The 24,785-nt window shown below is 55.6% G+C and overlaps 1 protein-coding gene across 1 annotated transcript in view; it reads right to left on the bottom strand.

Annotated features, from left to right (window-relative positions):
- The window catches only part of SLC29A3 (solute carrier family 29 member 3), a 90,990-nt gene extending 67,019 nt beyond the window's left edge, over positions 1 to 23,971 (bottom strand). Inside the window, exons 1-2 of the mRNA XM_073574901.1 lie at positions 23,563 to 23,971; positions 6,709 to 6,992 (exon numbers count right to left, since the gene is read on the bottom strand). Of these exons, the coding sequence (XP_073431002.1) occupies positions 6,709 to 6,992; position 23,563 (285 nt within the window). The 5' untranslated portion in view covers positions 23,564 to 23,971. The remainder of the gene's footprint in view (positions 1 to 6,708; positions 6,993 to 23,562) is intronic.
- Positions 23,972 to 24,785: the final 814 nt, after the last annotated feature.

The raw sequence follows: 24,785 nt of genomic DNA, 5'->3' as shown, positions 1-24,785 counted from the left end.
GGTGAGCAGACCGAGGGAAGAAGCGGTGATGTCATCGGCACCTGTCAGCGGTGAGAGAAGAGGCGTCGGGACCAGAGCTGCGGCGGTGCAGAAGAGAAGCATGGAAGAGGAGTCAGCGGGGGATTCCCGGAGAGCCCAGAGTGCAAGAGCAGGAACGGCTGGGAGGAGTGACGCGGTGGTGGACTCAGAGGCGGCAGGAGGCACAGGGACTGATGGGGCGACATCGGCGGGGAGGCCTGTCGGGACTTCCTCATCCAGCTGGGCCTCAGCAGCAGCTGATGCCGGGCACCGGGAGACATCAGACGCCCGGGGACAGAAGCCGGCACATCATACAGTGGGCGGCAAGATTACTGCACTCCCCGCGGCTCCTGAAACAGCTGATGTGAGCCGGCAGGTGAGCGCGCAGGTTTCAGGAACCGGAGCACAGCGGGAGGAGGCGGGAGAGGAGTATTTGCGGCGGGAACCAGGAGGAGGCAGCCTGCGGTACGATGCAATGGTGTTTGTGCCAGCGGCACTCAGAGATGGAGGTGCCCGGGCACAATCAGCGGGGAGGGAGAGGCAGGGGAAAGCCTCGTCACAAGGGTGCTTGAATGGGGGTTCCCCCTCTACTCCACCACAGGGGAAAAGAAATCATACAGGGACAACGGGATGTGGGTGAGGAGGATCCTGTATATCTTACCTATAAAAAAGAACTAGGGAAACACAGAGGGAAAGGATCTGTGGGTCGGTCATCTGGGGCGGCAAATACACCATCCCTAGAAAACAATGATCTTTTTAAAAGCCCTGCTAAATAATATATGAAGTCAGACGAATGAAGCCCTATACAAGTCAAATGAGGCTATAATTAATAATGATAAACCCCAGGAATATAAAAAACAGCACACCAAACAACCTAAATTGGGGGATGGGGAGAAAAATGGGTTCCATATCGATTCTACCAACAGCATAGCAATTAAAGGGGAAGCGTATCAAAAGAGGATGGGAAGCTCCCAGTTGAATGAGATTACTTTTGGCATCAATGATGATCTAGAAAGCATTTACACGGTAGAATCCTCTGGCGAGGCTGATTCATACGATGCGTATGGGAGTGATCCTTTTATTGATAAGGTCTTTAATAAGTCTTCATCTTCATACTCTTCCTCTGAGGGAGATAATACTCCTGAGATTAACACTTCGTTGATAGATGACATACCCGCCTCAGATGACCATCCTTCAGAAGGCTTTGAAGCTAGAATGTGTACAGCCCTTTCGGAATCACTGGATGCTTCAGTAGAAAACCATATTATTTAGAGAAACTCATTTAAGCAAAAAGAATCCAAGGCGTCTGAGGTGACGTCTTCATTAAAAATCTTTTTAGGGATACTTTGTTGCGCCTAACTGATAACTCCTATCCTAATTCTACTAGAAACTTTGATAACACCAAAAAAAAAAAAAAAAAAAAAGAGAATTACTCGACTCTCATGGAAATTATGAGCCTCGACCCTCTATTACTCTAAAATCGACTGACCTCCCTAATAAAAAACATGAGACATCAACAATACTAGCCGATGGTACCCATTCAACTTCTTGATCTCTTCAAGGGTCTCTGGACGTTATCTTCACGACCCAAAGATAACCGATTCAATCAAAATTAAAAGTGACATATTACAATCAAGCGACTCTCAAACGCTGTCCATGTTCTCAGACTCATTGAATAAAATTAAAAAGGACATTGCTTCTTTCAACTCCACGCTGGCCAATTATGAGGCTTTTAAAAGAAAAAACAATGTTAAAATACAAGGGATCCCTGAGTCAGTCCAGACCTACCAACTAAAGAACTATATATCTTCAATGATCATCTACTTGTTTCCCAATACCAACGAGAACTATCTGATCGAAAAAACTTTTCGAATACGCAGACCACCCGCACTTCCGCAAGACTTAGCAAGAGATGTTATTGTGTCGTTTCATCCAAACTGGATAAGAAATGCGCTTCTTGGAATGTCTAAAGAATTAAAATGTAAATCTTCCCCCTACAGTCATCTATCTTTCTTTATGGACTTATCAAGAAACACCTTACAAAAAAGGAAAGCATTCTCCTACTACGCGTGAACTGCTACGTGCCGAGATACCATATTTTTGGACTCAATCTTCGACTCTCCTGGTGAAATATGCAGCAAGGTTAATTCCTATTTCTTCTCCAGACAAAGGGACTGACTTTTTAGAATGTTCCGGAATTAAGATTTCCAAGATCTCCCAGGGAATCTCTTCTTCTTCGAACTTGGACCTTCATCCTGACTGAAAGAACTGTACTTTACTATTTTTATTTACTTCAGGTTTTCATACTTGTCTTTATTAGTATTATATTCCACTTTCATAATATTCTGGGATTAAACCGGACATTCCCCCTAATCAGTCCCAGGGGCATCACCGGATACCCCGGACGGGGCAGGCTACTATACCTCCTATACTCTACTTTATATATGTTCACTAATTGACACATTGGAGGCAAACGAGAATAGTTTTTTTCTTTGTTTTTTTTTAGGTATTAATACGAAGATTTCTAAACCATTATTATAAGCCTTTTTACTTTATTGAAGAGAAATTAAGTAACTGGATAGTAACGTTGAGTTTTTAGCTTTTTCTTAGTTAACACAGGTATGCAAACATTATATTTCTGTGCACTGATTTCATTTCTTACTTATACTCAACTCTGATGATCACTTAAAAGTCTCTTTGTATTATTCGAGGTCAATATGTAAAAATTCTGTGTTCTCTGATGTGTTATGTATATAGCCTGTCTAATCCCCCACTCGGGGGCTTTCCATGTCTTTACAGGGAAAATTTCTTCTTCCCTATCCTACCCCCTTGTTTTTTGTACCCCTTCCTTTCCCAATAAAAATTCTTTAAAAACTCAATAAAGATTATTGAAAAATAAAATACTAACATACTCCTGGCCTATTGTAACTCTACTGACCGCAAAATACGAACCAGACAAACTACCATATATTCTGCCATTGCCCTCCTGTTTATGGCACCCATGAAGGGAGGAATTAGGCCAAACAACCGCCATTCTACTCATTCCATCTATTCATATACATGCCATGAAATGTACTTCTACAGTAAAATGTTGGATTCTCACCCCATTGATCCAACTATGTGGTGACCTCCGGAATGTTTTCTGTGAAACATGGCAACCTAAACAGGTGCCATCATCTCCACTGCACTTAAGACAGGTCACTAATGAATTACCAGATCCAGCACGAAGGCTACTAGTACAAGAGAGCGAGGAAATCAGGACACCACTACATGCTGGCCTGTGGAGACGGGGCGCACAGCTTTCTGATCCGAGGGCCACACTGTCACATTACTCGATCCTAGAGGGTACAATCAAACTGAAAGCAGTATTATCATCACATTTATGGCATTCTAAAAGTATATACCTAATATGTATGATTGGTGATTGGATCCAGCAGCAATCCATGGGCAAAAAAGTTGTGCAGACCCAACTTTTTAGCTCTTTGTAAAATTACTGATCTCAGCTGGATCCGTTCTTTTAACTTTGAAGTATATGAACAAGGAAATGGTTAATTAGCCATCCGTTTTTCACTTACTTTCTTAGATTTCTTTTCTTTTGCAAAGATATTTATATTTTCCCTTAAATTGGATCTAGGTTACATTAGATTATATTTATGATATAATGATTTTGTATTTGTCTCATTAAACGCTTACCATATTTTTCATATATTACAATGTTGAAATAGATTACATGTTCACAACACTGGAGCCATCAACTCTTTATCTCCAGTTTTTGCACTATTCCCATAAAATTGCCAGAAGATAACAGCACACGTGGCCACCGTACACCTCATTTGCTCCTCATTAAAGGGCCACACAAAGGATGGTCACACAGGGCATCATTAGTATTCATTCACCCATCACTGCTGATGCGCCATGTGCCACTCCATGGATAATCCATGCGAGCGGCCAGCATGCAGACAAACATGTCCAGGGCACGTAACGGGGGGGGGCACAAGGAATGGCATTGTGTGGCACAGGGTGAGTGGAAGGGGTTGTAGACCAAGAGAATTTCAAGCCTCCTGACTGGGAAATTTTGAGGCTGTTTGAATCGAATCTTGAACTCTCACTACAATTTGTAGCAGCCACCTTGTGACAAGTGATGAGCAAATCATTTCACCAGAATCAGCAATTCATGGGCTAAAATCAGAGCTCTGGAGAAATTGCATAGGACTGCAGAAAACATGCTGAATGGACACAATAGATTGTTACTTCAGTCGTGTCATAACAGGCTGGCTATACCACACAGTTTATATTGTAGGCTGGTTAAATGAAAGATATAAAGGGAACCGGTCATGTAAAGTAATGCAGGTAAGTAATCTGCAGGTATAGGGTTAATCTACAGGTAATAGAATTTTGACACCGTGTGTCATTGGCACTGAAAGGCCCTCTGCCAGGAGGAAATCATCTTTATTCCTCGTGGCAGCCTCAGGCTTTCAGTCGCAGGGGTGGCACAGCACAGTAATAGTCACCGCTCACAGAAAGTGACAGCGGTAACAGCGCCCCTGACAGCAGACTCAGCATTAGGGCGGCTGTCAGTCAGTGCCGTAGGCTCGGTTACAGCTGCTGCTCACTATACACAGAGCAATGGCTGAAACCACATCGGTCCACCTCTATGACTGGAAGAGACAGACTGCCGGGAGGAATAACATTCATTTCTCCCGGCAGCAAGGCTGTAAGTGCAGCGGCCGCACAGTGTCAGCACACTATTAACCTGCAGATTAACCCCATATCTGAAGGCTCATTGTGTTTTTTATTACATGATAGGGTCTCTTACAGTGCTGACCCCTGTAAATTACAATTCGCTGGGCAAACATGTGATACATAATCTTGCCAAATCCCGCAGCAGCGGGCCCACAACCACTGGGTAAGCTAGGAGTGACAGCCATTATTGGAACAGTGTCAGAGAGGGGGGGTCTTATTTTCAGTGCAAATCAGCAATTTATTTTATTCTCACTTTCTCATGTCCTGGGATTTGTCTACCCAGCTCATCAGTATGATCTACTCTGCCTAGATTCCCGCACGCTTGTGGACGTGTCCTCCATAGCATCAGTGTTATGAAATGCTTAGTAACAGGGCTTCCAATCTATTCTTGCTTTCCCCCAAACCACAACTGTGTATTTATTGCCATGTGACTGCCCAACCTAACAATCCCTTTCATAGTCTAATTGATTACTGAATATAGTAAAAACTGATTTTAGAACTTTGGTGGCGATATAAGTAGTGGGGGTGCTGCTTTCCCTAGTCCCAATAATCATGTTATCACACCCCGGCGAGCAGAGGAATATGATGACCGTTAGATCAAAATCCGAACGGACAGCAGGTGAGGGCTGGGCAATACCCCGATCATCCGCACCTACTGTCACTGTTATTAGCGGCAGCAGGTGTCAGATGATGGGGGTAAGAGTCCCAAAAGCCCCCACCTGCTGTGGCTCGCACGTTAATATAACACTCATCCTTCTCCTCTGCACGCTGGCAGAGCAGTGGAGAATGATGACAGCCGGCTTCAGCACCTGCCGCCGAGGAACAGAGCTTACTGTAGCGCTTCTTCCCCGATGCGTGTCACACGGAGGACATCAATGTGTGTTCTACGTGTGCACGTGAGCGGGATGTTTTGCCATCCGTGCGGACGGCAAAAAATGGACATGTCAGCGTGTTTTGCCATGGACACATGGTCCTTGGAAACACACTGACAAGTGCACAGACCCATTCATTTGAATGGGTCTACGTGAGTACATGTCTCCGATACATGTGAAAACTGTCACCACACGTACCGGAGACACTGATGTCAGAAAGGGGCCTTATATGCATCGGGAGTACAAACTCTGGCAGTGACGGGGTGGGCACCTAGGAGTGGTCTCACTGGCTAGTAATCAGTGCAGGTACCCTCCTCTCCATTCCTCACCTGAATCGGCCTGCGTAATCACAACTACATTCTGTGTCTCCGACACCGTGCCATCAGCATGGCTGTGCCCAGCACTTGTGAGATTAGACAGTGCCAGCTCTTGAAACCCATTGAGTCGGCACGGCACCAATGACCAATCTCACTAGTGTCTGGTACAACTGTGCTGGAGGGGTTACTGCAGTAACAGTCTGATCCGTCAAAACATCATACAGAAAAAAAAACACACAAAGCGTCATTGATAGAAAGACATATAATTTGATTTGTCATATTTACTGCACAATAAATGACATTTTCTATGGATGTCCGCGTGCGTCCTGTATTATAGCACGGCATCCCATTCACATTTCCGCTGGTTGGTAATGCGACCAGTCAACTGCCCAAAGGGAAAGGTACACTAGAGAAAAAAGGCGTCCAAAACTGGCAACTCAGGCAGGAGAGTCTAGAACATGTGGGGCCCGGCTAACTCTCCCTGGACAGACTTTGGGGGAAAGTCTCGATACAATGCTCGATACTTTTGATCTCGCAGGGGTCTGGGGCAGCAGTTTATTCCCCTCTCCCCATACACGACACAAGCATGCTTAGCTGAACTGATCATGCATATAGGAGGATGAAAGACGGCACATTCAGGCTTATTTGGCGGAACACTAGAACCTATCCGCGGTGTATGGGAACGTTAACCATTTACTTTTGTATTGTGATGTTAAATGAATGCAGGTGTCATGTCAAAAATATTCATTGATACTCACGCCCAAGTCTGACACACCAGCACCCTCTATGATGGGGAGATCGGAGCAGTTCCTTAGCTTGTATATCCAATAGTGTTTTGCTGTGCAAATAAAGTTCCAGGGGAGTGAGGAACCCACTCCCAACATAAAGAATATAATATACGTCCCATTATAGTGGTCCACTGGCTTAGGAGCATGGCAACTGTTTATTTGGTGCTCCCCTAGGAGGGGGTCTTCTTCCTCCAAACATTTGCTATCCAGTGACCCATAAAGAGCGTTTGAGCTGCCTGTAGGGTTCTCGGACACTGTAAAAAAAATAAAATATACAGAACGCAATTTAATTATCATAGTAAATAAAGATAAGAAGCATCGCACCCCCCTCCCTCCATTTCAGGCGCTGGACCTAAACATGGCTGATGACTGACAGGGTACCAGACTCCTTCACTGAATAACAGCCCTGTGATACTGGGCTGAGTACAGACCTCAATGCACGGACTGTCCACGGGTCTCCCAACCCAAACTCATCTTCATAGAAGCCTACAAGGCTGCCCAGCGCCTCGCAGGCAACCCATACATTGTATTCTGCGTTATTCCATCAAGGCCGCTGACGGAGGAGTCCCGGGTTCCCTCTGCAGCTTATTCGGTAAGTGCTATAGCTTGTCAAATAAGGAGGGAGTCGAACATATTCGCTCATCTCTAGTGGTGACGTCTAAAGTACAGCTGCCAAGCACTGTGCTCATGGGCTTGTGCCATCTACATCGACATCCCTGCGAGTGATTGACTGCAGAGGTCACGTGCGCTGGAGTATGATGTCACCGCTCCTCGGTGCCCCCTGGCATGGATAAGGAGTCAGCGCACTATTCGGCCCTCACAATCACCAGCCGCGCACCTCCCCTTATGGTGATGACAGTGCTGGTTTACCCAGAACAAGCCCTGCCGGAAATCATAGCCGAGGATGTGCCGGAGTTCCCACAGACACGCATAGAACACACACAGCGCGCGCACAGACACGCATAGAACGCACACAGACACGCATAGAACACACAGCGCGCGCACAGACACGCATAGAACGCACACAGCGCGCGCACAGACACGCATAGAACGCACACAGCACGCGCACAGACACGCATAGAACGCACACAGCGCGCGCACAGACACGCATAGAACGCACACAGCGCGCGCAGACACGCATAGAACGCACACAGCGCGCGCACAGACACGCATAGAACGCACACAGCGCGCGCAGACACGCATAGAACGCACACAGCGCGCGCACAGACACGCATAGAACACACACAGCGCGCGCAGACACGCATAGAACACACACAGCGCGCGCACAGACACGCATAGAACACACACAGTGCGCACAGACACGCATAGAACACACACAGCGAGCGCACAGACACGCATAGAACACACACAGCCCGCGCACAGACACGCATAGAACACACAGCGCGCGCACAGACACGAATAGAACACACACAGCGCGCGCACAGAACACGCATAGAACACACAGCGCGCGCACAGACACGAATAGAACACACACAGCCCGCGCACAGACACGCATAGAACACACAGCGCGCGCACAGACACGCATAGAACACACAAAGCCCGCGCACAGACACGCATAGAACACACAGCGCGCGCACAGACACGAATAGAACACACACAGCCCGCGCACAGACACGCATAGAACACACAGCGCGCGCACAGACACGCATAGAACGCACACAGCACGCGCACAGACACACATAGAACGCACACAGCGCGCGCAGACACGCATAGAACACACACAGCGCGCGCACAGACACGCATAGAACACACAGTGCGCACAGACACGCATAGAACACACACAGCGAGCGCACAGACACGCATAGAACACACACAGCGAGCGCACAGACACGCATAGAACACACACAGCCCGCGCACAGACACGCATAGAACACACAGCGCGCGCACAGACACGAATAGAACACACACAGCGCGCGCACAGAACACACACAGCGCGCGCACAGACACGCATAGAACACACACAGCGCGCGCACAGACACGCATAGAACGCACACAGCGCGCGCACAGACACGCATAGAACGCACACAGCGCACGCACACACACGCATAGAACGCACACAGCGCGCGCACAGACACGCATAGAACGCACACAGCGCGGGCACAGACACACATAGAACGCACACAGCGCGCGCACAGACACGCATAGAACGCACACAGCGCGCGCACAGACACGCATAGAATGCACACAGCGCGGGCACAGACACAAATAGAACGCACACAGCGCGCGCACAGACACGCATAGAACGCACACAGCGCGCGCACAGACACGCATAGAACGCACACAGCGCGCGCACAGACACGCATAGAACGCACAGCGCGCGCACACACACGCATAGAACGCACACAGCGCGCGCACAGACACGCATAGAACGCACACAGCGCGCGCACAGACACGCATAGAACACACAGAGCGCACAGACACGCATAGAACACACACAGCGCGCACAGACACGCATAGAACACACATAGCGCACGCACAGACACGCATAGAACGCACACAGCGCGCGCACAGACACGCATAGAACGCACACAGCGCGCGCACAGACACGCATAGAACGCACACAGCGCGCTCAGACACGCATAGAACGCACACAGCGCGCGAACAGACACGCATAGAACGCACACAGTGCGCGAACAGACACGCATAGAACGCACACAGCGCGCGCAGACACGCATAGAACGCACACAGCGCGCGCACAGACACGCATAGAACGCACACAGCGCGCGCAGACACGCATAGAACGCACACAGCACGCGCACAGACACGCATAGAACGCACACAGCGCGCGCACAGACACGCATAGAACGCGCACAGACACGCATAGAACGCACACAGCGCGCGCAGACACGCATAGAACGCACACAGCGCGCGCACACACGCATAGAACGCACACAGCGCGCGCACACACACGCATAGAACGCACACAGCACGCGCAGACACGCATAGAACGCACACAGCACGCGCACAGACACGCATAGAACACATACAGCGAACGCACAGACACGCATAGAACGCACACAGCGCGCACACAGACACGCATAGAACGCACACAGCGTGCGCACAGACACGCATAGAACGCACACAGCGCGCACAGACCGCACACAGCGCGCGCACACACGCATAGAACGCACACAGCGCGCGCACAGACACGCATAGAACGCACACAGCGCGCGCACAGACACACATAGAACACACACAGCGCGCGCAGACACGCATAGAACACACACAGCGCGCGCACAGACACGCATAGAACACACACAGTGCGCACAGACACGCATAGAACACACACAGCGCGCGCACAGACACGCATAGAACACACACAGCCCGCGCACAGACACGCATAGAACACAGCGCGCGCACAGACACGAATAGAACACACACAGCGCGCGCACAGAACACACACAGCGCGCGCACAGACACGCATAGAACACACACAGCGCACGCACAGACACGCATAGAACGCACACAGCGCGCGCACAGACACGCATAGAACACACACAGCGCGCGCACAGACACGCATAGAACGCACACAGCGCGCGCAGACACGCATAGAACGCACACAGCACTCGCAGACACGCATAGAACGCACACAGCGCGCGCAGACACGCATAGAACGCACACAGCGCGCGTACAGACACACATAGAACGCACACAGCGCACGCACAGACACGAATAGAACGCACACAGTGCGCGCACAGACACGCATAGAACGCACACAGCGCGCGCACAGACACGCATATAACACACAGAGCGCGCACAGACACGCATAGAACGCACACAGCGTGCGCACACACGCATAGAACGCACACAGTGCGCGCACACACACGCATAGAACGCACACAGCACGCGCACAGACACGCATAGAACGCACACAGCGCGCGCACACACGCATAGAACTCACACAGCGCGCGCACAGACACGCATAGAACACACACATCGCGCGCACAGACACGCATAGAACACACAGTGTGCACAGACACGCATAGAACACACACAGCGCGCGCACAGACACGCATAGAACACACACAGCCCGCGCACAGACACGCATAGAACACAGCGCGCGCACAGACACGCATAGAACACACACAGCGCGCGCACAGACACGCATAAAACGCACACAGCGCGCACACAGACACGCAGAGAACGCACACAGCGCGCACACAGACACGCATAGAACGCACACAGCGCGCACACAGACACGCATAGAACGCACACAGCGCGCGCACAGACACGCATAGAACGCACACAGCGCGCGCACAGACACGCATAGAACGCACACAGCGCGCGCAGACACGAATAGAACGCACAGACACGCATAGAACGCACACAGCGCGCGCACAGACACGCATAGAACGCACACAGCGCGCGCAGACACGCATAGAACGCACACAGCGAGCGCAGACACGCATAGAACGCACACAGCGCGCGCACACACACGCATAGAACGCACACAGCGCGCGCACAGACACGCATAGAACGCACACAGCGCGCGCACAGACACGCATAGAACGCACACAGCGCGCGCACAGACACGCATAGAACGCACACAGCGCGCGCACAGACACGCATAGAACGCACACAGCGCGCGCACAGACACGCATAGAACGCACACAGCGCGCGCACAGACACGCATAGAACGCACACAGCGCGTGCACAGACACGCATAGAACGCACACAGCGCGCGCAGACACGCACAGAACGCACACAGCGCGCGCACAGACACGCATAGAACGCACACAGCGCGCGCACAGACACGCATAGAACGCACACAGCGAGCGCACAGACACGCATAGAACGCACACAGCGCGCGCACACACGCATAGAACGCACACAGCGCGCGCACACACGCATAGAACGCACACAGCGCGCACACACACGCATAGAACGCACACAGCGCGCGCACAGACACTCATAGAACGCACACAGCGCGCGCACAGACACGCATAGAACGCACACAGCGCGCGCACAGACACGCATAGAACGCACACAGCGCACGCAGACACGCATAGAACGCACACAGCGCGCGCACAGACACGCATAGAACGCACACAGCGCGCGCACAGACACGCATAGAACGCACACAGCGCGCGCACAGACACGCATAGAACGCACATAGCCCGCGCACAGACACGCATAGAACACACAGCGCGCGCACAGACACGAATAGAACACACACAGCGCGCGCACAGAACACACACAGCGCGCGCACAGACACGCATAGAACGCACACAGCGCGCGCACAGACACGCATAGAACGCACACAGCGCGCGCACAGACACGCATAGAACGCACACAGCGCGCGCACAGACACGCATAGAACGCACACAGCGCGCGCAGACACGCATAGAACGCACACAGCGCTCGCACAGACACGCATAGAACGCACACAGCGCGCGCAGACACGCATAGAACGCACACAGCGCGCGCACAGACACGCATAGAACGCACACAGCGCGCGCACAGACACGAATAGAACGCACACAGCGCGCGCACAGACACGCATAGAACGCACACAGCGCGCGCACAGACACGCATAGAACGCACACAGCGCGCGCACAGACACGCATAGAACGCACACAGCGCGCGCACACACACGCATAGAACGCACACAGCGCGCGCACAGACACGCATAGAACGCACACAGCGCGCACACAGACACGCATAAAACGCACACAGCGCGCACACAGACACGCATAGAACGCAGACAGCGCGCACACAGACACGCATAGAACGCACACAGCGCGCACACAGACACGCATAGAACGCCCACAGCGCGCGCACAGACACGCATAGAACGCACACAGCGCGCGCACAGACACGCATAGAACGCACACAGCGCGCGCACAGACACGCATAGAACGCACACAGCGCGCGCACAGACACGCATAGAACGCACACAGCGCGCGCACAGACACGCAGAGAACGCACACAGCGCGCACACAGACACGCACAGAACGCACACAGCGCGCGCAGACACGCACAGAACGCACACAGCGCGCGCAGACACGCATAAAACGCACACAGCGCGCGCACAGACACGCATAGAACGCACACAGCGCGCGCACAGACACGCATAGAACGCACACAGCTCGCACACAGACACGCATAAAACGCACACAGCGCGCACACAAACACGCATAGAACGCACACAAGGCGCACACAGACACGCATAGAACGCACACAGAGCGCACACAGACACGCATAGAACGCCCACAGCGCGCACACAGACACGCATAGAACGCACACAGCGCGCGCACAGACACGCATAGAACGCACACAGCGCGCGCACAGACACGCATAGAACGCACACAGCGCGCACACAGACACGCATAGAACGCACACAGCGCGCGCACAGACACGCATAGAACGCACACAGCGCGCACACAGACACGCATAGAACGCACACAGCGCGCGCACAGACACGCATAGAACGCACCCAGCGCGCGCACAGACACGCATAGAACGCACACAGCGCGCGCACAGACACGCATAGAACGCACACAGCGCGCGCACAGACACGCATAGAACGCACACAGCGCGCGCACAGACACGCATAGAACGCACACAGCCCGCGCACAGACACGCATATAACACACAGCGCGCGCACAGACACGAATAGAACACACACAGCGCGCGCACAGAACACACACAGCGCGCGCACAGACACGCATAGAACGCACACAGCGCTCGCACAGACACGCATAGAACGCACACAGCGCGCGCACAGACACGCATAGAACGCACACAGCGCGCGCACAGACACGCATAGAACGCACACAGCGCGCGCAGACACGCATAGAACGCACACAGCGCTCGCACAGACACGCATAGAACGCACACAGCGCGCGCACAGACACGCATAGAACGCACACAGCGCGCGCACAGACACGAATAGAACGCACACAGCGCGCGCACAGACACGCATAGAACGCACACAGCCCGCGCACAGACACGCATAGAACGCACACAGCGCGCGCACAGACACGCATAGAACGCACACAGCGCGCGCACAGACACGCATAGAACGCACACAGCGCGCGCACACACGCATAGAACGCACACAGCGCGCGCACACACACGCATAGAACGCACACAGCACGCGCACAGACACGCATAGAACGCACACAGCGCGCGCACAGACACGCATAGAACGCACACAGCGCGCGCAGACACGCATAGAACGCACACAGCGCGCGCACAGACACGCATAGAACGCACACAGCGCTCGCACAGACACGCATAGAACGCACACAGCGCACACAGACACGCATAAAACGCACACAGCGCGCACACAGACACGCATAGAACGCACACAGCGCGCACACAGACACGCATAGAACGCACACAGCGCGCGCACAGACACGCATAGAACGCCCACAGCGCGCGCACAGACACGCATAGAACGCACACAGCGCGCGCACAGACACGCATAGAACGCACACAGCGCGCGCACAGACACGCATAGAACGCACACAGCGCGCGCACAGACACGCATAGAACGCACACAGCGCGCGCACAGACACGCATAGAACGCACACAGCGCGCGCACAGACACGCATAGAACGCACACAGCGCGCGCACAGACACGCATAGAACGCACACAGCCCGCGCACAGACACGCATAGAACACACAGCGCGCGCACAGACACGAATAGAACACACACAGCGCGCGCACAGAACACACACAGCGCGCGCACAGACACGCATAGAACGCACACAGCGCGCGCACAGACACGCATAGAACGCACACAGCGCGCGCACAGACACGCATAGAACGCACACAGCGCGCGCACAGACACGCATAGAACGCACACAGACACGCATAGAACGCACACAGCGCGCACACAGACACGCATAGAACGCACACAGCGCGCGCAGACACGCATAGAACGCACACAGCGCGCGCACAGACACGCATAGAACGCACCCAGCGCGCGCACAGACACGCATAGAACGCACCCAGCGCGCGCACAGACACGCATAGAACGCACACAGCGCGCGCACAGACACGCATAGAACGCACACAGCGCGCGCACAGACACGCATAGAACGCACACAGCGCGCGCACAGACACGCATAGAACGCACACAGCCCGCGCACAGACACGCATAGAACACACAGCGCGCGCACAGACACGAATAGAACACACACAGCGCGCGCACAGAACACACACAGCGCGCGCACAGACACGCATAGAACGCACACAGCGCTCGCACAGACACGCATAGAACGCACACAGCGCGCGCACAGACACGCATAGAACGCACACAGCGCGCGCAGAGACGCATAGAACGCACACAGCGCGCGCACAGACACGCATAGAACGCACACAGCGCGCGCACAGACACGCATAGAACGCACACAGCGCGCGCACAGACACGAATAGAACGCACACAGCGCGCGCACAGACACGCATAGAACGCACACAGCGCGCGCACAGACACGCATAGAACGCACACAGCGCGCGCACAGACACGCATAGAACGCACACAGCGCGCGCACACACGCATAGAACGCACACAGCGCGCGCACACACACGCATAGAACGCACACAGCGCGCGCACAGACACGCATAGAACGCACACAGCGCGCGCACAGACACGCATAGAACGCACACAGCGCGCGCACAGACACGCATAGAACGCACACAGCGCGCGCACAGACACGCATAGAACGCACACAGCGCGCGCACAGACACGCATAGAACGCACACAGCGCGCGCACAGACACGCATAGAACGCACACAGCGCGCGCAGACACGCATAGAACGCACACAGCGCGCGCACAGACACGCATAGAACGCACACAGCGCGCGCACAGACACGCATAGAACGCACACAGCCCGCGCACAGACACGCATAGAACACACAGCGCGCGCACAGACACGAATAGAACACACACAGCGCGCGCACAGAACACACACAGCGCGCGCACAGACACGCATAGAACGCACACAGCGCTCGCACAGACACGCATAGAACGCACACAGCGCGCGCACAGACACGCATAGAACGCACACAGCGCGCGCACAGACACGCATAGAACGCACACAGCGCGCGCAGACACGCATAGAACGCACACAGCGCTCGCACAGACACGCATAGAACGCACACAGCGCGCGCACAGACACGCATAGAACGCACACAGCGCGCGCAGACACGCATAGAACGCACACAGCGCTCGCACAGACACGCATAGAACGCACACAGCGCGCGCACAGACACGCATAGAACGCACACACACGAATAGAACGCACACAGCGCGCGCACAGACACGCATAGAACGCACACAGCGCGCGCACAGACACGCATAGAACGCACACAGCGTGCGCACAGACACGCATAGAACGCACACAGCGCGCGCACACACGCATAGAACGCACACAGCACGCGCACAGACACGCATAGAACGCACACAGCGCGCGCACAGACACGCATAGAACGCACACAGCGCGCGCAGACACGCATAGAACGCACACAGCGCGCGCAGACACGCATAGAACGCACACAGCGCGCGCAGACACGCATAGAACGCACACAGCGCACACAGACACGCATAAAACGCACACAGCGCGCACACAGACACGCATAGAACGCACACAGCGCGCACACAGACACGCATAGAACGCACACAGCGCGCACACAGACACGCATAGAACGCCCACAGCGCGCGCACAGACACGCATAGAACGCACACAGCGCGCGCACAGACACGCATAGAACGCACACAGCGCGCGCACAGACACGCATAGAACGCACACAGCGCGCGCACAGACACGCATAGAACGCACACAGCGCGCGCACAGACACGCATAGAACGCACACAGCGCGCGCACAGACACGCATAGAACGCACACAGCGCGCGCACAGACACGCATAGAACGCACACAGCGCGCGCACAGACACGCATAGAACGCACACAGCGCGCGCACAGACACGCATAGAACGCACACAGCCCGCGCACAGACACGCATAGAACACACAGCGCGCGCACAGACACGAATAGAACACACACAGCGCGCGCACAGAACACACACAGCGCGCGCACAGACACGCATAGAACGCACACAGCGCGCGCACAGACACGCATAGAACGCACACAGCGCGCGCACAGAACGCACACAGCGCGCGCACAGACACGCATAGAACGCACACAGCGCGCACACACACGCATAGAACGCACACAGCGCGCACACAGACACGCATAGAACGCACACAGCGTGCACACAGACACGCATACAACGCACACAGCGCGCGCACAGACACGCATAGAACGCACCCAGCGCGCGCACAGACACGCATAGAACGCACACAGCGCGCGCACAGACACGCATAGAACGCACACAGCGCGCGCACAGACACGCATAGAACGCACACAGCGCGCGCACAGACACGCATAGAACGCACACAGCCCGCGCACAGACACGCATAGAACACACAGCGCGCGCACAGACACGAATAGAACACACACAGCGCGCGCACAGAACACACACAGCGCGCGCAGACACGCATAGAACGCACACAGCGCTCGCACAGACACGCATAGAACGCACACAGCGCGCGCACAGACACGAATAGAACGCACACAGCGCGCGCACAGACACGCATAGAACGCACACAGCGCGCGCACAGACACGCATAGAACGCACACAGCGCGCGCACACACGCATAGAACGCACACAGCGCGCGCACACACACGCATAGAACGCGCACAGACACGCATAGAACGCACACAGCGCGCGCACAGACACGCATAGAACGCACACAGCGCGCGCACAGACACGCATAGAACGCACACAGCGCGCGCACAGACACGCATAGAACGCACACAGCGCGCGCACAGACACGCATAGAACGCACACAGCGCGCGCACAGACACGCATAGAACGCACACAGCGCGCGCACAGACACGCATAGAACGCACACAGCGCGCGCACAGACACGCATAGAACGCCCACAGCGCGCGCACAGACACGCATAGAACGCACACAGCGCGCGCACAGACACGCATAGAACGCACACAGCGCGCGCACAGACACGCATAGAACGCACACAGCGCGCGCACAGACACGCATAGAACGCACACAGCGCGCGCACAGACACGCATAGAACGCACACAGCGCTCGCACAGACACGCATAGAACGCACACAGCGCGCGCACAGACACGCATAGAACGCACACAGCGCGCGCACAGACACGCATAGAACGCATACAGCGCGCGCACAGACACGCATAGAACGCACACAGCGCGCACAGACACGCATAGAACGCACACAGCGCGCGCACAGACACGCAGAGAACGCACACAGCGCGCGCACAGACACGCAGAGAACGCACACAGCGCGCGCAGACACGCATAGAACGCACACAGCGCGCGTAGACACGCATAAAACGCACACAGCGCGCGCACAGACACGCATAGAACGCACACAGCGCGCACACACACGCATAAAACGCACACAGCGCGCACACAAACACGCATAGAACGCACACAACGCGCACACAGAAACGCATAGAACGCACACAGCGCGCGCACAGACACGCATAGAACGCACACAGCGCGCGCACAGACACGCATAGAACGCACACAGCGCGCGCACAGACACGCATAGAACGCACACAGCGCGCGCACAGACACGCATAGAACGCACACAGCGCGCGCACAGACACGCATAGAACGCACACAGCGCGCGCAGACACGCATAGAACGCACACAGCGCGCACAGACACGCATAGAACGCACACAGCGCGCGCACAGACACGCATAGAACGCCCACAGCGCGCGCACAGACACGCATAGAACGCACACAGCGCGCGCACAGACACGCATAGAACGCACACAGCGCGCGCACAGACACGCATAGAACGCACACAGCGCGCGCACAGACACGCATAGAACGCACACAGCGCGCGCACAGACACGCATAGAACGCACACAGCGCGCGCACAGACACGCATAGAACGCACACAGCGCGCGCACAGACACGCATAGAACGCACACAGCGCGCGCACAGACACGCATAGAACGCACACAGCGCGCGCACAGACACGCATAGAACGCACACAGCGCGCGCACAGAAACGCATAGAACGCACACAGCGCGCGCATAGACACGCATAGAACGCACACAGCGCACGCACACACGCATAGAACGCACACAGCACGCGTACACACGCATAGAATGCACACAGCGCGCACACACACGCATAGAACGCACACAGCGCGCGCACACTCATAGAACGCACACAGCGCGCGCACAGACACGCATAGAACGCACACAGCGCGCGCACAGACACGCATAGAACACACACAGCGCGCGCACAGACACGCATAGAACACACACAGCGCGCGCACAGACACGCATAGAACGCACACAGCGCGCGCAGACACGCATAGAACGCACACAGCGCGCTCACAGACACGCATAGAACGCACACAGCGCGCGCACAGACACGAATAGAACGCACACAGCGCGCGCACAGACACGCATAGAACGCACAGCGCGCGCACAGACACGCATATAACACACACAGAGCGCGCACAGACACGCATAGAACGCACACAGCGCGCGCACACACGCATAGAACGCACACAGCGCGCGCACACACACGCATAGAACGCACACAGCACGCGCACAGACACGCATAGAACGCACACAGCGCGCGCACAGACACGCATAGAACACACACAGCGCGCACACACACGCATAGAACACACAGCGCGCGCACACACACGCATAGAACACACAGCGCGCGCACACACACGCATAGAACACACAGCGCGCGCACAGAACACATACAGCGCGCACAGACACGCACAGAACACATACAGCGCGCGCACAGACACGCATAGAACGCACACAGCGCGCGCACAGACACGCATAGAACGCACACAGCGCGCGCACAGACACGCATAGAACGCACACAGCGCGCGCACAGACACGCATAGAACGCACACAGCGCGCGCAAAGACACGCATAGAACGCACACAGCGCGCGCACAGACACGCATAGAACGCACACAGCGCGCGCACAGACACGCATAGAACGCACACAGCTCGCGCACAGACACGCATAGAACGCACACAGCTCGCGCACAGACACGCATAGAACACACAGCGAGCGCACAGACACGCATAGAACAAACAGCGAGCGCACAGACACGCATAGAACACACAGCGAGCGTACAGACACGCATAGAACACACACAGCGCGCACAGACACGCATAGAACGCACACAGCGCGCACATAGACACGCATAGAACGCACACAGCGCGCACACAGACACGCATAGAACACACACAGCGCGCGCACAGACACGCATAGAACACACACAGCGCGCGCACAGACACGCATAGAACGCACACAGCGCGCGCAGACACGCATAGAACGCACACAGCGCGCTCACAGACACGCATAGAACGCACACAGCGCGCGCACAGACACGAATAGAACGCACACAGCGCGCGCACAGACACGCATAGAACGCACAGCGCGCGCACAGACACGCATATAACACACACAGAGCGCGCACAGACACGCATAGAACGCACACAGCGCGCGCACACACGCATAGAACGCACACAGCGCGCGCACACACACGCATAGAACGCACACAGCACGCGCACAGACACGCATAGAACGCACACAGCGCGCGCACACACGCATAGAACACACACAGCGCGCGCACAGACACGCATAGAACACACACAGCGCGCGCACACACACGCATAGAACACACAGCGCGCGCACAGACACGCATAGAACACATACAGCGCGCGCACAGACACGCACAGAACACATACAGCGCGCGCACAGACACGCACAGAACACATACAGCGCGCGCACAGACACGCACAGAACGCACACAGCGCGCGCACAGACACGCATAGAACGCACACAGCGCGCGCACAGACACGCATAGAACGCACACAGCGCGCGCAAAGACACGCATAGAACGCACACAGCGCGCGCACAGACACGCATAGAACGCACACAGCGCGCGCACAGACACGCATAGAACGCACACAGCTCGCGCACAGACACGCATAGAACGCACACAGCGCGCGCACAGACACGCATAGAACACACAGCGAGCGCACAGACACGCATAGAACAAACAGCGAGCGCACAGACACGCATAGAACACACAGCGAGCGCACAGACACGCATAGAACACACAGCGAGCGCACAGACACGCATAGAACACACACAGCGCGCACAGACACGCATAGAACGCACACAGCGCGCGCACAGACACGCATAGAACGCACAGCGAGCGCACAGACACACATAGAACGCACACAGCGCGCGCACAGACACGCATAGAACACACAGCGCGCGCACAGACACGCATAGAACACACACAGCGCGCGCACAGACACGCATAGAACGCACACAGCGCGCGCAGACACGCATAGAACGCACACAGCGCGCTCACAGACACGCATAGAACGCACACAGCGCGCGCACAGACACGAATAGAACGCACACAGCGCGCGCACAGACACGCATAGAACGCACAGCGCGCGCACAGACACGCATATAACACACACAGAGCGCGCACAGACACGCATAGAACGCACACAGCGCGCGCACACACGCATAGAACGCACACAGCGCGCGCACACACACGCATAGAACGCACACAGCACGCGCACAGACACGCATAGAACGCACACAGCGCGCGCACAGACACGCATAGAACACACACAGCGCGCACACACACGCATAGAACACACAGCGCGCGCACACACACGCATAGAACACACAGCGCGCGCACACACACGCATAGAACACACAGCGCGCGCACAGAACACATACAGCGCGCACAGACACGCACAGAACACATACAGCGCGCGCACAGACACGCATAGAACGCACACAGCGCGCGCACAGACACGCATAGAACGCACACAGCGCGCGCACAGACACGCATAGAACGCACACAGCGCGCGCAAAGACACGCATAGAACGCACACAGCGCGCGCACAGACACGCATAGAACGCACACAGCGCGCGCACACACGCATAGAACGCACACAGCTCGCGCACAGACACGCATAGAACGCACACAGCGCGCGCACAGACACGCATAGAACACACAACGAGCGCACAGACACGCATAGAACAAACAGCGAGCGCACAGACACGCATAGAACACACAGCGAGCGTACAGACACGCATAGAACACACACAGCGCGCACAGACACGCATAGAACGCACACAGCGCGCACACAGACACGCATAGAACGCACACAGCGCGCACACAGACACGCATAGAACACACACAGCGCGCGCACAGACACGCATAGAACACACACAGCGCGCGCACAGACACGCATAGAACGCACACAGCGCGCGCAGACACGCATAGAACGCACACAGCGCGCTCACAGACACGCATAGAACGCACACAGCGCGCGCACAGACACGAATAGAACGCACACAGCGCGCGCACAGACACGCATAGAACGCACAGCGCGCGCACAGACACGCATAGAACGCACACAGAGCGCGCACAGACACGCATAGAACGCACACAGCGCGCGCACACACGCATAGAACGCACACAGCGCGCGCACACACACGCATAGAACGCACACAGCACGCGCACAGACACGCATAGAACGCACACAGCGCGCGCAGACACGCATAGAACACACACAGCGCGCGCACAGACACGCATAGAACACACACAGCGCGCGCACACACACGCATAGAACACACAGCGCGCGCACAGACACGCATAGAACACATACAGCGCGCGCACAGACACGCACAGAACACATACAGCGCGCGCACAGACACGCACAGAACACATACAGCGCGCGCACAGACACGCACAGAACGCACACAGCGCGCGCACAGACACGCATAGAACGCACACAGCGCGCGCACAGACACGCATAGAACGCACACAGCGCGCGCAAAGACACGCATAGAACGCACACAGCGCGCGCACAGACACGCATAGAACGCACACAGCGCGCGCACAGACACGCATAGAACGCACACAGCTCGCGCACAGACACGCATAGAACGCACACAGCGCGCGCACAGACACGCATAGAACACACAGCGAGCGCACAGACACGCATAGAACAAACAGCGAGCGCACAGACACGCATAGAACACACAGCGAGCGCACAGACACGCATAGAACACACACAGCGCGCACAGACACGCATAGAACGCACACAGCGCGCGCACAGACACGCATAGAACGCACAGCGAGCGCACAGACACGCATAGAACGCACACAGCGCGCGCACAGACACGCATAGAACACACAGCGCGCGCACAGACACGCATAGAACACACAGCGCGCGCACAGACACGCATAAAACTCACAGCGAGCGCGCTCACAGACACGCATAGAACACACAGCGCGCGCACAGACACGCATAGAACGCACACAGCGTGCGCACAGACACGCATAGAACGCACACAGCGCGCGCACAGACACGCATAGAACGTACACAGCGCGCGCACAGACACGCATAGAACGCACACAGCACGCGCACAGACACGCATAGAACGCACACAGCGCGCGCACAGACACGCATAGAACGCATAAAACATACACACAGAACACATATCACACACAGACAGGTACACATATCAGGCATCGCATGCACACAGATATATATATATATATATATATACACACACACACACATACATAGCGCACACCCAGACGTATACACTGTGTGTACAGACATACAGAACACTTTGCCAGCCACAGATACACAGCTCCGCTCCACAAGCCGCACCGTGTGCACTGCCGGCTCCTCCGCACTTACTCGTTGTGAGAACTCATATACCCGGGCCGGCGGTCTCGCTGTCGGGAGCTCCGTGCTCATGTACCGGCCTCACATCGCCGCCTCCTTCCTGCTTTCCTCTCACACGGGGCGGGCGGAGCGGCGGCTGGTGCGGCCCACAGTGCCGTGTGCTGACAGGAAGCGGCGGTGCAGCAGGGCGGTCACACCGGGACACAGCAGCCCGCCTGCCGATCCGCCCTGTAGTCCCCACTCACAGCTGGGGTCGTGTAGGGTCGGGGTGCTCGGTGTCACTGAGAGTCAGAGACAGGACAGTCCTGAGACTGTGGGGAGAGGTAATAGGGCTCATTTCTTCCCCAATATGCTCCCTCTGGGTGAAGCCCCACATAGCTGTCCGTCCCAGGGTGCTGTGCAGCAGGAGGGGGATGGGGTGGGTTGTTTTGACTTATACAGAAGACCCCTAATAACAGTAGTGGGATTCAAATTTTTAACAACAGGTTCTGTGTTTGTGTGTAGGAAAGCCACACCCATTTTTAAGCCACACCCATTATTACACCACACCCATTTACATGCACCTTTTCATCAAACATATACAAGTGGGGGCGCAGTCAAGGAGCTGTTGCCTATAGGCAGCACAGGTCCCCAAAAGGCAGCACAGGTCCCCAATAGGCAGAATTGTTCCCCAATATGCAGTGCAGGTCCCCAATAGGCAGCACAGGTCCCCAATAGGCAGCATTGGTCCCCAATAGGCAGTGCAGGTCCCCAATAGGCAGTGCAGGTCCCCAATAGGAAGTGCAGGTCCCCAATAGGCAGCATTGTACCCCAATAGGCAGCACAGGTCCCCAATAGGCAGCACAGGTCCCCAATAGGCAGCATTGGTCCCCAATAGGCAGTGCAGGTCCCCAATAGGCAGTGCAGGTCCCCAATAGGAAGTGCAGGTCCCCAATAGGCAGCATTGTTCCCCAATAGGCAGCACAGGTCCCCAATAGGCAGCACAGGTCCCCAATAGGCAGCATTGGTCCCCAATAGGCAGTGCAGGTCCCCAATAGGCAGTGCAGGTCCCCAATAGGAAGTGCAGGTCCCCAATAGGCAGCATTGTACCCCAATAGGCAGTGCAGGTCCCCAATAGGCAGCACAGGTCCCCAATAGGCAGCATTGGTCCCCAATAGCCAGTGCAGGTCCCCAATAGGCAGCATTGTTCCCCAATAGGCAGGCACAGGTCCCCAATAGGCAGCATTGTTCCCCAA

The sequence above is a fragment of the Dendrobates tinctorius genome, unplaced genomic scaffold, assembly GCF_039654945.1.
Source record: "Dendrobates tinctorius isolate UK_male_01 unplaced genomic scaffold, ASM3965494v1 ptg000040l, whole genome shotgun sequence".
In the NCBI taxonomy this organism is placed as follows: Eukaryota; Metazoa; Chordata; class Amphibia; order Anura; family Dendrobatidae; genus Dendrobates; species Dendrobates tinctorius.
The sequence above is the reverse complement of the archived record's forward strand: the minus strand, read 5'-3'. Positions and strand labels throughout refer to the sequence as shown.